This window comes from Arachis ipaensis, chromosome B08 (genome assembly GCF_000816755.2).
Source record: "Arachis ipaensis cultivar K30076 chromosome B08, Araip1.1, whole genome shotgun sequence".
NCBI classification, from domain to species: Eukaryota; Viridiplantae; Streptophyta; class Magnoliopsida; order Fabales; family Fabaceae; genus Arachis; species Arachis ipaensis.
This window is the reverse complement of record NC_029792.2, coordinates 10624903-10637544: the sequence shown is the minus strand read 5'-3', so window position 1 is coordinate 10637544 and position 12642 is coordinate 10624903. Positions and strand designations below refer to the sequence as shown.

General features: G+C 31.0%; 1 protein-coding gene across 2 annotated transcripts; it reads left to right on the top strand.

Moving 5' to 3' along the window:
* LOC107612071 lies at positions 6048 to 8486 on the top strand. Of its 2 annotated transcripts, XR_002351907.1 has the most exons (5): positions 6048 to 6117; positions 6438 to 6541; positions 6748 to 6880; positions 7300 to 7507; positions 8075 to 8486. XR_002351907.1 is itself a non-coding variant. In XM_021108863.1 (4 exons), the coding sequence occupies exons 2-4, from the start codon at positions 6800 to 6802 to the stop codon at positions 8122 to 8124; spliced, it is 339 nt and encodes a 112-aa protein (XP_020964522.1). In that variant the 5' UTR covers positions 6151 to 6541; positions 6748 to 6799; the 3' UTR covers positions 8125 to 8474. The 2 variants fall into 2 exon arrangements, 1 of the variants encoding a protein (XP_020964522.1); XM_021108863.1 differs by lacking the exon at positions 6048 to 6117 and having other exon boundaries at positions 6151 to 6541; positions 8075 to 8474.

Sequence of the window (12642 nt, the reverse complement as noted above, 5' to 3'; positions counted from 1 at the left end):
CTAGTTATGTGAGTTTTAGTTGTCTACACAGAAATAGTATGTAATTGAAAGATGCTTGAATATTGGGTTGAGAGTTCAACAAAAAAAAAAATTTATTTGAAAGACTGTGATTTTTTAGTTCAGTTTTGGTTTTTTTGTATAATGATATTTATTGCTACTATGTTTTTTTTGGCGTCTGTCTCATGCAATTAAGTAAAATTATTTTCAACATACTATTTACTGAATTATATGGCATTTCTAATAGCTATCTAAATATGGTGAAATTTTCAACCCTCCTTATCAATGGTCAATTAAAACTACCATGTTATAAATGATGGTGATATTTTTAGATAACGGTGATATTTTTAGATAATGCTAAGTTTTTATACATTCTTAATATAAAGTTTTGATTTGTTTCATGAACGGTTTAGGATGAGTTATCAACAAATCTTATAATATTGGAGGTGTAAGTTATAAATCAATATTTAATATGTTTTGAATTTTTTATGAGTTTTAGATGTGTTAATAAAATAATTAGCATGAATTTTTATGATTTTAAATGTGTACTGCTAATTTTTTATGTATTTAATATACAGTGTACAACAATAATGCCAATAAAAAAGGTATTTGTCCTTATCCAAAGAAAGAAAAATAGCAAATAAGACGACTTCTATTGATAAGTCTCATAAATTCAATGATAAAACACTACAAGAAGAATGGAGATTTGCGGCGGTTTTTTCTGTTATTAACGGTGGTTTTAAACCGCCACCAAAACCAATATCAGTGGTTGAGTGAACCGCCTTAGTTAGTAGCGCAGGTAGTTGATTTTGCGGCGATTTTCAGCAACCGCTGATATAACTGCCGCTAATCAGATAATTGATTTTGCTTTACTAGTTTTTTTTGTTAAATTGTGGCGGTTTAGAATTGTCACAATTCTAATAGATGCTTTAAAAAAAATATAGCAATTTTTAACCTACCGCAGTTTTTTACATGATATTTAAAAAAAATAACTGCTAAACTACTACATGTGATACTATTTTTTTTTACTATAACTTATTTTCTTTACATCATAATTGATTAAACTTAATAATTAGCAATTATTAAGCCAAATACTACTATTTAACTCAACTGTAGCATTCATATAGTGTTACTCATAGGTACTTTATTACTCAACAAAATATAATTCTTATTGTGAAGTTAATGCAGAGAAAAAAAATAGAATAATCTCAAGCACCTAATATAGTTTCATAAGGAATAATGATTCCTACTTTCTAGGTTTCTTGAACTAATTTATGGTGCTGGAGTGCTATTTTTAAGGCTTAATAGCATTGTAAGGCTTAAAATCAACTATTCTATTAAATAAATATATCCATTTTATGTCACAAAACTGTCTATTGTTAAATTGTATATATATGCACACAATGAAAAATATAGTAAATTTTTAGGAAACATTGATCTCACACTGCAGAAACAGGATCCATATGAACACATTTGGCTTCATCTAACTTTCTAGCATCATAGCTATAGCAATTTCCATCTTTATTTTCCTGCATGGTCATGCAATTTATCCATAAGAATACAAATAATAATTGAAAAGATAGAATTTCAAAAACATAGATAAATATTTTAGAAGTTAGCTAAAACCAAAATTTTATACAATAATAGCTTAAAAAAACACTGGTTAAATTCATCTCATGAACTTACAGCTGTGAAATTTATTGGTTTTATTGGGTTCCATGCTATCGAATTCGTTTTGGTCTGCCACATAGGGAGAAAAAGGTCAGTATAGTCATGAATAAGTAATTTGGATAAAAATGCAAACTGAAAGAACACATATGATGATGATAGCAAGAATGCAATAGAGAAATGAACCGATGATATAATCTACTATGAAATTAGAAGTAAATAAGAGAATAAGTTACTAATTAAAGTAAAGTAAAATTGATTGCTCGACTTAGGAAAATGAAAATCTACACCTGTGTTGAAATTGAAACTAATTAAATAGAATAATTACCATCATTGTCATTTTTGTCACTGGAGAAGCCATACATAGATCGTATAACATTATACCTCGGTCACTATAATAAAACAGGTTAGACAAATAAGTAACTCATAACAAATTCAAACTCAAACATTACATACATAGACGGGCAGGAACTCATGCATCGTGCAGGGGAAACAGAAGTAAAATGACCCAACTACTTATAGGCTCAGATATGCAATATGAAAGACAAACCAATAAAAAGAAATTCTAAAGGGAAAAAAAGATTAAGAAAATGGGTAAGTTCTTTGTCCGAAATAAATAAACTGACACCTGTTGTGATTCCATATATCTACTTGGGCGCCAGTTGTGGCAAACAGTTCACCATCCCACTGGTGATCAACAGTCCTAAACATTCAAGAGCAAGCTACACATAAAAATAATATTAAAACAAGTTTCAATATTTTTCTGGTGAATCACATCAATACTTACAAAAGTGCATTCTTCCCAACATGAACACTTGCTGGCTGTAGAAGAGTGTTTGCAAAATTGTATGAGGAAGGATAACTGCTGAAAAAGGAATAAGAAAAATGAACTAACATCTTACCTCTACAGAATTCTTAGTTGAGTGACCCAACTCTATGAGATTATCAACAGAAGTATTCCAAAGTCTAACACTGTCTCCAAAACAAAAAATGCAGTTTATAAACAGACAGACATAATTGTAAAGAACAGATGCATTACTATATTAGAAAAAAAAAATTATATTATATAAAGCACTAATGTGTAGAAGATTCTTCACAATCAGAATTCACTCTTGCTGTTTCTTTCAATAGCCCAAGAGCTAGAAGCATAAATTTTCAGCCAATTTTTCCCAAACAATGGAACATTCATATACTCATGAGAAATAAATAAGGGAGAATTGAAGTACCTCCATCCATTGCACCAGAAAATATCTATTTCAATTGGGTAGGATTCTTGGCCATACAGGAAAACCCATCTATATGCCCATCCATTGCACCTATAAACGGTCTTACAAAAATTTAATCAACCACAAAATAAGAAGGAAAAGTAAAAAAAAATAGAGACAAAAAGTAATTCCATATGCCATAACTTCTTATGTTAGTTGATCATGTTTGCAGAAAATCTTAGAATCAATTTCAGATGATGGAGCAATTACACACTACAAGAAAGTTTCAAAATAGCGACCGATTTTAGCGACTAATTTTACAACCAATCAAACTTTTCTAGGATTTAAAAAAAATCGGTTACTAAATCGGTCGCTAAATTTCAATTAGTGACCGATTTAGTGACCACCCACTCTTGGTTGCTAAATTGGTCGCTCAAACAAAAATTAGTGACCGATTTAGCTACCGATGACAAAGCTAATCTAGTCGGTCGCTATTTTTTTAACTTAGCAACCAAAACAAGCTTCATGGTGGTTAGTCACTAAATCGGTCACTAAGAAGTTGGTCGCTAAATCTGTTGCTAAGTGTTAAGATAGCTATCGATTTAGCGACCAACTGTAAAATGATGGTTTTAACGCATTCGGTCACTAAATTGGTTGCTATTTTATAATTTAGCGACCGAATTAGCAACCGACTTAAAAATATGTTGATAAAATAGTTGGTTGCTAATTTGGCCGCTAAGGTAGCGGTCGCTAAATCGGTTGCTAAGTGTTAAGATAGTGACCAACTATAAAATGCTGGTTTTAAAGCATTCGGTTACTAAATTGGTTGCTATTTTATAATTTAGCGACCAAATTAACAACCGACTTAAAAATATGTTGATAAAATAGTTGGTCGCTAAGGTAGCGGTCACTAAATCGGTTGCTAAGGGTTAATATAGCGACCGATTTTAGCGACCAACTATAAAATCTTAGCATTAGAGCAGTTGGTTAGCGACTAAATTTGCAACCAACTAAAAAATAAAAGTTACAAATTAATTAGTTGCTAAATTGGTCACTGTTTTAAATAATAGGAACAAACTCGATTTAAAATAAATTTAAAAAAAGCATCACTTTTCAACCCTAACCCTAAGCTCTCTCCCCACACAGAGTCCCTCGCGTCACCTCCCTCACTCTCCGGTGAAGTGGAGAGAGAAGTCACTTTCCATGAGTCCTAGTTGGCGCCGTTCTCGTCGGTGCCATCTCTCCTCCTCGAGTCTTTTCGCCGTCTGCCCCTCGCCGATACTTCTTCTGTTCGTTCCCCCATTGTTGCAGATCGTCACATCCCCGTCTAGATCTATCGTTGCTCGCATCGCGTCGTTCTTTTCTCAGCGTCGCCTACTATGGTAACTTCTTCTCCAGTAACAACAACAATAATCTTCCGGTCAAGCTGATTTTCTCCTTCAGTCAAGGTACTTCAACTTCGTATCTCTGATTTTGATTTTCCACTATAATTCCAGAGAATGTCTCTATATTTTCATTTTGATTTGGCTTTATCTATTAGGATATTAATTATTTTTGTTAAATTAACACACAACACAAAATAGCTCAATAATAAGTTGAGCTTGAAGGTAGAAGCTGAAGGATTACCATGTGTTCATAACACGCAGCGGAAGAAAAGAAAGTAATCCTAAAGATCTATTTTTTGCTTAAACTTTATTCCAATAATATATGTATAGATTAGATCTAAATACCTGTGTACGCTAGTAAAAATCACTTTCTCCTTCCATGGTACGAAAGCGCTATGCGTATCCACACCGAGACCAATCAATCTTTGCTGTCAACTCTTTGACCAATGGACATCTGATCTAAATTGAGAAATCTCTTGCAACTCTTTACATGCCATAAAATTTTTCTCCAAGAATTGGCTTACATACGTTTATGTGTGTAGAGGTAAAGGAATAAAACACTTGTGTTTTATTTTCATCTATTATTCCTCTACTCTTGGCATACATATATATAGTATGAGATTTGTTACTAATTTTAAATCTGAATCTCAATTCAAATTTAAATCATATCTTACTATTTTAAACTTGAATCTTTCAAATTTATGAATCATATCATAACTCAATTTGAAACAGAATCAGTTAGAATCTCATCCAAACTTAGAATTCAAATTTAGAAATAGAATAACTAATTATTCTCAAATCTCATTTAATATTCTCAATTATCATATTATTATTATATTCTTGGTGCTAGCAAAGAATATAATAATATTCCATTTGAATTAATATAATTATTTATTTGATCAAATCAAAATAATAATTAAATAATTCTAAAGCAAATACTAGAATAACACTCGTTAATGTGTGACCCCATAGGTTCAATACTAAACGGGTAGTAAATTAGTCATACTAAATTTATTAATCAAGGTTGGCGTCTAGCAATACTCCTCAACGACCCCGATAGTATGAAGTAATCTACTTTTACTAAAAACCTCAGAAGAATAAAGTATAATTCCTTCAATCTTTCCAACTCTTGGTTAACCCTTAGAGTATGGTTTAATTGTCAAAACTCTAACTTGTTACCATTATTATAATGAATTGTGAATGACTTAAAAAACTCATTTCTTCATTCATTCAATCCCCTTGGCTAAGGTTTTATTCATCTCAGTTATTATAATCATAGAGCTTAAACTCTTTACCGAGAGTTGACGGATTTCTTATTGACTAATCATTAATTCTACAAGTATTTAAATCATACTCAATATCCATTCAACTAGCACCCTAAGATATTAGGTGTCCGGAATCAAAATATAATAAATACATTGTTAATTAGTATAATAGTTCGTGGGTTAAAGGAAACTCTATTACTATGTTCATCTTGAGAATATTCTATTGACAAATATGCGGAAATTATAACCATTAGGAATTCTCAAATTGAGTCAGTTCAATGGTCATATCTCTATATGCACCATCTATATATATATAATTTATGATTTTTTTGGATTATAATATCCCTTTTAATAATTCTATGACCAAGAATAATTTAGATTAAATTATAAAAGATTCATCTCTCAATATTATGATTACTATCACAATAATAAATCTCTAAATTTAATCAAAGATCTTATTATATTAACATTTTAATATAATAACAATAATAAATTATTTTACATTGATTGAATTGTGGTCATTACTACTTATTTCCAACAGAAGATACGCTGGAGTGAAACGTGAATTTCTTCACGGTGTGGCTCTTCTACTATCAGGTTCGTTCCTCTGAGATTCACTTTAAATTCTATAGATCTAAGCTTTGAGTATTGCTCCACCATTGCAAATTTGTGTTTCACTGCATTTTAGTTAAGTGCTAGGTTTCTTGGGAGTTTAAGTTTGGATTTGTAATTTAGGTGTCAATTTCTTCTCGTTGTGGATCTGTTTGTGGATTTGAGCTTAGCTTTCTATTATTTCAACTTTAGGGGATTTCTTTCTCTGAAACTGTCCATACTACAAGATAATGATGACAGTTAAAGAAATGGAAAGGAAAAGAAAAATAAAAAAGTTTTTGCTTATTAATATGATGATTTTATAGGTTGGGAGTGTTCAAGCAATTGCTTCTCAAAGAGAAGTCTATTTAAGCTAATTTAAGAGCTTGAGAAAGAGTTGCAGCTTGCACAGGAAACTATTGCTAACTAGGTATGAGTATGACTATGCTTTTTTTCACTTGCGATATACTCTTCGCGATCCAAGCTAAACTTTATATTATTTATTTAAGCATTAATCTATTTGATGACATTTAATCGTTAAAAATCTCCTTCTCTTTGAGCTATTCCTTTAAAATATTTCAAACTACTGAGTGTTTCTCTTGTATTATTTCCTTTTTTTCTTGAAATTCCAAGCAGAAAGGAGTAGAATCTCAAAAGTTGGAACTAGAGGAAGCCTTAAAGAGTTCTCATGAAACTTAGTCTAGAACCAAGTGACAAATTTAGAACAGAAATTAAATTGCAAGTGGCTGCTGATAATTTATCAGCTAAGGTAATTATCCTCCTAATCCTACCTTTATTTCCAACTAATTTTAAAGGAAGAAAAAAAAAACGTGAAATGACAAGATTTGCATCCATTTCAACTTTGCAAATCGCATAAAATGAATAATATCATAATTCAAACTCCTCATAAGGCCAAAGTATAATTTTCTGGGTTGATGTTTGGGAAAGATTATCCATTTTGATCTCTTGTGTGTTGACTATTGTAACTAGTCAAAGTAATGCCATTGTAACATAGCATTTAAGTACAAGAGATTAATGTTAATAGTATGATTAGAATAAAGAGTTTTGTGTCTCATATTGGCAGAAGAATATATAATTGAATGTCTGTATAAATATACGAAAAATGAATGAATTTGTTAAATGTGCTATAAAAATTTCGAAAATGTAATGTTTGCGATTACGTTATAGGGTGAGGGTGTTGAACCTAAAGAAGAGATGGAAGTTAAGTCCAGGGACATTGGATCAAGCATTTCAACACCATCAAAGAGAAAGAGCAAGAAAAAATTAGAAGCAACAACTTCTCAAGCATCATCTTCTTCTTTTAAGGCACATATTCAAACAACTATTATCCATGCTTCTTCTGCCATGAATTTCAAGTCTATTTTAGGAGTTGCTGGTGTGTCCATCATCTTTTAATAATCTTATTTCAAGTTCATTGATTTTTAATTATTTTGTTGCTTTTCCATCCTGTTTTTTATATGCGAAATTTGAAACTTGTAATTTTTTGACCTGGCAACATTTTTTTCAAACCTAATTGACAAATTCTCTTCGTAACATTTTCTTTATATATAATTGATTTGAATAAGCCCCTTAGCTTGTTTTCTAGGTACAGGCACAATGCCTATCCCTCACATCTTTCTTACATGTTCTCCATGCCTTATCTTGCAGGAGACTTTAATTGTTGTATAAGTTTGATTTTTGTTTTTAGAACTTATATATGACTTTGGTAATGATTTATTATTTGATTCCAGTAAACCTTTTTTTGGTTCTCCCCCCTTTTTTGGGGTTTCAAAGATTTGTGGACTGAAGTGGTCTTATGATAACCGTGAGTTAGCATCTGTAGGAAATGATAAATGAGTATGCACTTGCAAGTTTCATCAACTTTCTAACTCCATTTTCTGCTGTGTTACTCCTTTGATTTTCATGCACTGGTACACTAATAATTTCCTTTATATGTTTGTAGTTGCTTGTTTGGAATCAACACTCAACTCAGCCTGTTCTGAAGTAATGTGAGCACACGACAACTGTTAAAGCAATAGCGTGATTTCCTCATGTTCATGGACTCCTTGCATCTGGAGGAGGAACTACAGATTGATGTATTCGTTTCTGGAATACAACCCACAAACTCACACTTAACATGTATGGACATTGGAAGTTAGGTAAAAGTAGTTGTCCAGAATCATTTTCATAATATTTAGTTGACTTTGTTTTAAATTTTTTTTATTTACTGCATGGCTGATTATTGGGTGGAAGCACTATGAAAAATACATGCTCATGTTGAGGGGTATTTCTGGAAACTCAAACTATAAATGGATCACAAGTTACCAAATCAAACCCAACTCTACGGAAAATGAAATTAATTAATCATCAATAAAATTTTAATAGAAGGTTAAAAAAGAGTTAGTGCCAACATTTACAACAAGAAGAATTAACAGCAACCACCAATTCTAATTTACATCTCAGTATAAAAGACTACACCAAACTTGTTGGTGATAACAAGTGTCAATTGCGTGAACAATTAATAGCACTTGTTTTTCTATTCACTTATATGTTTCTTGGATTGTAATCTTTTTGTGACTAAAATGTGTAATAATTTTCTATTTTTGCTCCTATGTTACTCACTCTTTTAATGACATTTGAAATCTAGAATATAATTTGCTTATTCATTGTACCTAGATAGAAAGAGTGAACTTGACTAAAAGAATATTTATAAAGGTTTTTAAGCAATTGCTCAATTTTCATGTTAGTTGTTAGTGTTTCCAGAATAAATAAAGTTTTGTTAGAATTGAATAAGAATAAAAAAGCCCTTACTATTAAGAATTTGGTATATGATGTAAAAAATAAGCTTTTCAATTAATGTGGTTATTTAGGAATATTCATGTTGTCAAGTTTTTTGTTTTAATTCAATGCAAAGCAAGATAGCTCATTCTATCTGGGATAACGGAAATATTTTTTGTTATTAATAATGCTTGGTTGCTAATTAACAACCGATTTAGTGACTGAAATGTTGGTTGCTAAAATATAGGTCTCCACTTAGCAACCGAATTAGAGACTGAAACATTGGTAGCAAATGAGATCGAAATGCTGGTCGCAAACTAGCGACTGATTTAGCGACCGAAAAATTAGTCACTATTTAGCGACCAATATACTAAGTGATCAATTTAACGATCGAAAAACCCGGTCACCATTTAGCGACCAATACTCTATAGTGAAGGTTTGGTGTTCTTATTCAAAAATCGGTCGCTAACGTTTAGTGACCAAGGTTTCAGCAGTCACCAAAATTTTGGTCACTAAATCGATAATTTTTTGTAGTGACACTTGGATCCAAAATATAAGCTTTGATTTGACACTAAATTAAGTCTAGGAAGTGACTATAATTCATCACATATTTAACTTTATAGATCATAGTGCCCTTTATCAAATAAATAATATTGACAGACCAACTAATATACCATGTACATTAATATTAAGTACAAACCCAAATTCAATCTCATATCAGCCAAAAAAAAAAAACCAAATAAAAAATTCAAAATAGCAGACACAACAATAATTCTTTCATTCATCTAATCAGTTCAACTAATCATATGTTCTACTTATTTCAATCATATATGTTAGACACAAATATATACAAAATTACTTTTGTGAATATTTACCTTCACCTCATTAAGTATTTGTTGCGTTGATCTCTTATCTGTACTTGTTATATAAACCCAAATGATCAAATCCAAATTTGCCCATGTATTTTGGTCTCCATTGATCCAATTTCTAAAATTTTAAGAGAATCCAAAATGTTAGATATTTGGGCATTTCTTTTGATGACATGATAACAAAACCAATGAAATTATTGTCTGAGTTTCAAAAAAATGCAACACTTTAAATTTGTTATTAGAGAGCAAACCTTCACAATTGATCCAGGCGCATGACCAACGGCATCAGAGAGCAAACAATCATTAACTGTTTGTATTTATTTACTCTAATTAAAAATTTTACTACAAAATACACAAGAAATCAAAATAATAGTATCTTTAAGTCCTTAACTCTAAACAACCACAATTAACCTGAATTAATAAAATATATAGACAAAATTTGAATCAAAATAACCTGAAAGCATAATCTGAACCAAGAAGATATAGATAAATTTTTAAAAAAATAGGATTCAAATTTTGTAGGTGATCAAGAATGAAAACAAAAAAGAAAGAGTAATGTGGAAGAACGAATCAGTGACAGGAGAGAGGCCGCAATAGCTCAGATTCGCGCACAGTGGAAGAGGGTGTAAGGGTTTCACACACGGTTAAGGAGAGGAGAAACTTCGACGACCGTAAAAGAAAGATGTATAAGCAGCCACGCGATCGACTCCATGACGACATAGAGGCGCACGGTGGACCAGAGAATAGGAATTTTGCGCACCGTGGAGGAGGGAGTAGGGGTTTCACGCACTGTAGAGGAGGGGCAAAAGGTTGACACCGGGGAGAGGAGAATGGATGGACAACAGAGACGCACGACGGAGCAGAGAATAGGGGGTTTTGCATTCTACCGCTCTCAGTTCACGGGTTTCTGCTGTGGGGGGAATTATTAGTTAGAAGATGTAGAGGATTGAATAAATTATGATAAAGTGTCCTGACTAGCGACAGTTCTTCATGAAATAGCTACTAATGAATCAGATTCTGCAGCACATGAAAGAGCTCTAATGTCAACTGCTGTTATCTTCTTTATTTGTGGTGATTAGATAAACGACTGGTAATTTTTAGTCGTTATGTTTCGCTATCTTATAGTGAAAATATTATATTCTTGAATTTTAAATTTTATTTTATAATTTTTAGATGTATATAAAAAGTATTTTGTGTGTGATTTTATTATTATAGATGTGTTATAAATTTATGTAATTAACTAATTTTAAAAATTAGTTAAAGTACCGTACAATACAAAAATAAAAGCAAAATTAGAATGAATAAATGTTAGTATTCAAATGAGTGAAAACTTATTTCAGTTTTATTATATTTTATTTATTTATTGTTTTACCAAATACAATATATACACACTAATAATTTCTACTCATATCTTTAATATCTATTTATCTGTGTCTTATGGTATGTACAATAAGCTGCTTTACTTTCCAAAAGGTAACGTAAGTATATGTGCTGCCACTGCCAGCACCCTTTAAACACTGGCGCCTACTTCTTCTACATTTACAAAAGAAAACACACAAACTACACACAAGTCAAGCATAACACAGAAATAATATATCAGCCCCACAATCTTCTCCAATGCTTGTCCAGAATTGTCGCCGAACTTCGTTAAGTAGTAGCTCGACATTAAGGACAAAGGTTAAGAGAGAATTGAACTTGGCTCATCGGGGCTAGACACCAAAGATGGCCATGTGGAAGCAAGTACCAATGAATAAACATGAAAATGATAAGAAACAAACAAAAGACGAGGCAAGCAGAGAGAATCACGCAGAACTAAAAAAGAAAACAAGTTAGAAGAAAGAAAATAAATTAATCTCAATCTCAATATTATGTTAGAATCTGGTTCATCAGCTAATAATATTTCTTGATAAAATAATGTTATATATCCATGGAAAACCAATGAACAATTGAACATAGCCAATAAATCACAATCCAGTAGTAATATTCTCTTGGTCATCACAATCTATTCGTCACTTAGATAATTTCATAGTTACATGCATGTTGGCATGTTGCAAACCAAGCAACTATGGCATATGGTTCCAAAGTAAACCGTCCGTTCACATTTAATTTTAGGGGAAAGATAGACAAAGTCCACCGCTACAAAATGACAAAAGCGCTGTCATACCATGTATTAAAGGAAGATAGAGAGAACTGTATCTATCTTATCACAAGAATATGTAATTCTATCTTATCACAAGAGTATGTAATTACGCATTAAATACATACATCTCTCTTAACCATGTGGAGGGTTACATCTCATTTTGAACATAAAAACACTCGTTGTGGTGGCTGTTCACGTTAAGGCTGCGGTTTGAAAGAGAGGGTGAAATTGAAAAACACAGATTAAAAGATTACTAAATTAAATTTTTATATTATATTTAGTATAAAATTTATTTTGTATAAAAAATAAAAATAAAATTAATTAATTGAAATAAGGATATTTTAGGTATAAAATATTATTAAAATTTCAGTTTTTATCTCTAAAAATTTTAATTATTTGTGTTTCCACTTTTTAGTAAAGATTAGAATTTTGTCTCTTAAATTTTATTTCAGTCTTTGATCCTCTAACACAATATTGAGTACTGAGTATTAGTCCTTTAGCATCTGAAAACAGATACTAACTAAAAGATCATATCTTTATAATTAAAGACAATATTACAACCAATATTTAACACAAAAAAAGTTATTTAAAATTTTTAAAAATACAAATATTGAAAATTTGATTATAAAAAATATCTAAAATTTAAACTTAACAAAAATTCATATTTAGTAAATTTTATATTAGGTTTATTTAGTAACTTTCTATAATAATGTTAATGGAAATTAATTATTATAGTATTGGTTT